The sequence below is a fragment of the Trypanosoma equiperdum genome (genome assembly GCF_001457755.1).
Source record: "Trypanosoma equiperdum strain OVI genome assembly, contig: ctg_85, whole genome shotgun sequence".
In the NCBI taxonomy this organism is placed as follows: Eukaryota; Euglenozoa; class Kinetoplastea; order Trypanosomatida; family Trypanosomatidae; genus Trypanosoma; species Trypanosoma equiperdum.
In genome coordinates, this window is record NW_027124820.1 from 1 (window position 1) to 877 (window position 877).

Consider the following 877-nt stretch of genomic DNA (forward strand, 5'->3'; position numbering starts at 1 on the left):
TTTTAAATTTTAACCTCTCCAGGGGTTAGCCCTTCCTAAACTAAGCAAAGTAAGCAAGAGATGATAATGTCATTCATTCCTTCCTGTAACATGGAGAGGTTGCCCCACCCTTTTTGTCAGGTGAAGAAACTGCCTCACCTTTCTCATCAGTTACATCTTCAGCATTACCTCTTCTTCGTCTCACAAACACAAGCACCACAGCTGTAATAATCGCGAGGATGGCGACAGGTATGAGAACAGCCATAAGTATTACCTTGCTCTCCTTGATCTTACTGCTCAGTGCTGATCTATCACTAGTCTCTAGGAGGTCACCGAAGTCTGCATCAGCTCCAACCTCTGATTCTGTTTCACTTGTTGTTCCTGTTCCTGTTGATATTGTTGTTGATCCTCCTGTTGTTTCTGTTGCTCCACTCTCTCCAGTTGAAGTGCCAATCCCTCGCTGTGTGGTTTCGGGAGCGGCACCTCCAGGGTTAGTGAATTTTGCACCCTTTCTGCTTGCTTCCTTGGCTTCGACTAAAACTTCGCTGAGTGGTTTGCCTGCACTCAGTCCGCTGTGGACAGCACTTGCACCACTATAGAAGCCGGATACATCGTCAACCGTCTTTTTCCCTTTATGGTGTGACTCTTCGAGTTCCTTAAGCTTGTTCGTGGCTGAGTCGTAGTCGTCCTTCCAGTTGTTTTTGACTGGTTCTTCGCCTTGTGGTTTTTTCTTGTCCCAATCCTCTAAGGCCTGTTTCATTGTTTCCGAGGATACATCTAGGTAAAACACAGCCGTATAGCCCGTTCCTTTGCAATCAATTGGGTTCCTTTCCCGCCCTAAGTAGTGTTCTTTTACTTTAACACCATCACACTTCTGATTGTTTGCATTTTCTCCTTT

General features: G+C 45.6%; 1 pseudogene across 1 annotated transcript in view; it reads right to left on the bottom strand.

Moving 5' to 3' along the window:
- Positions 1-73: 73 nt before the first annotated feature.
- The window catches only part of TEOVI_000403700:pseudogene, a 1,938-nt pseudogene continuing 1,134 nt past the window's right edge, over positions 74-877 (bottom strand). The window contains exon 3 of the mRNA in view: positions 74-562. Coding sequence covers positions 74-562 — 489 coding nt within the window. The remainder of the gene's footprint in view (positions 563-877) is intronic.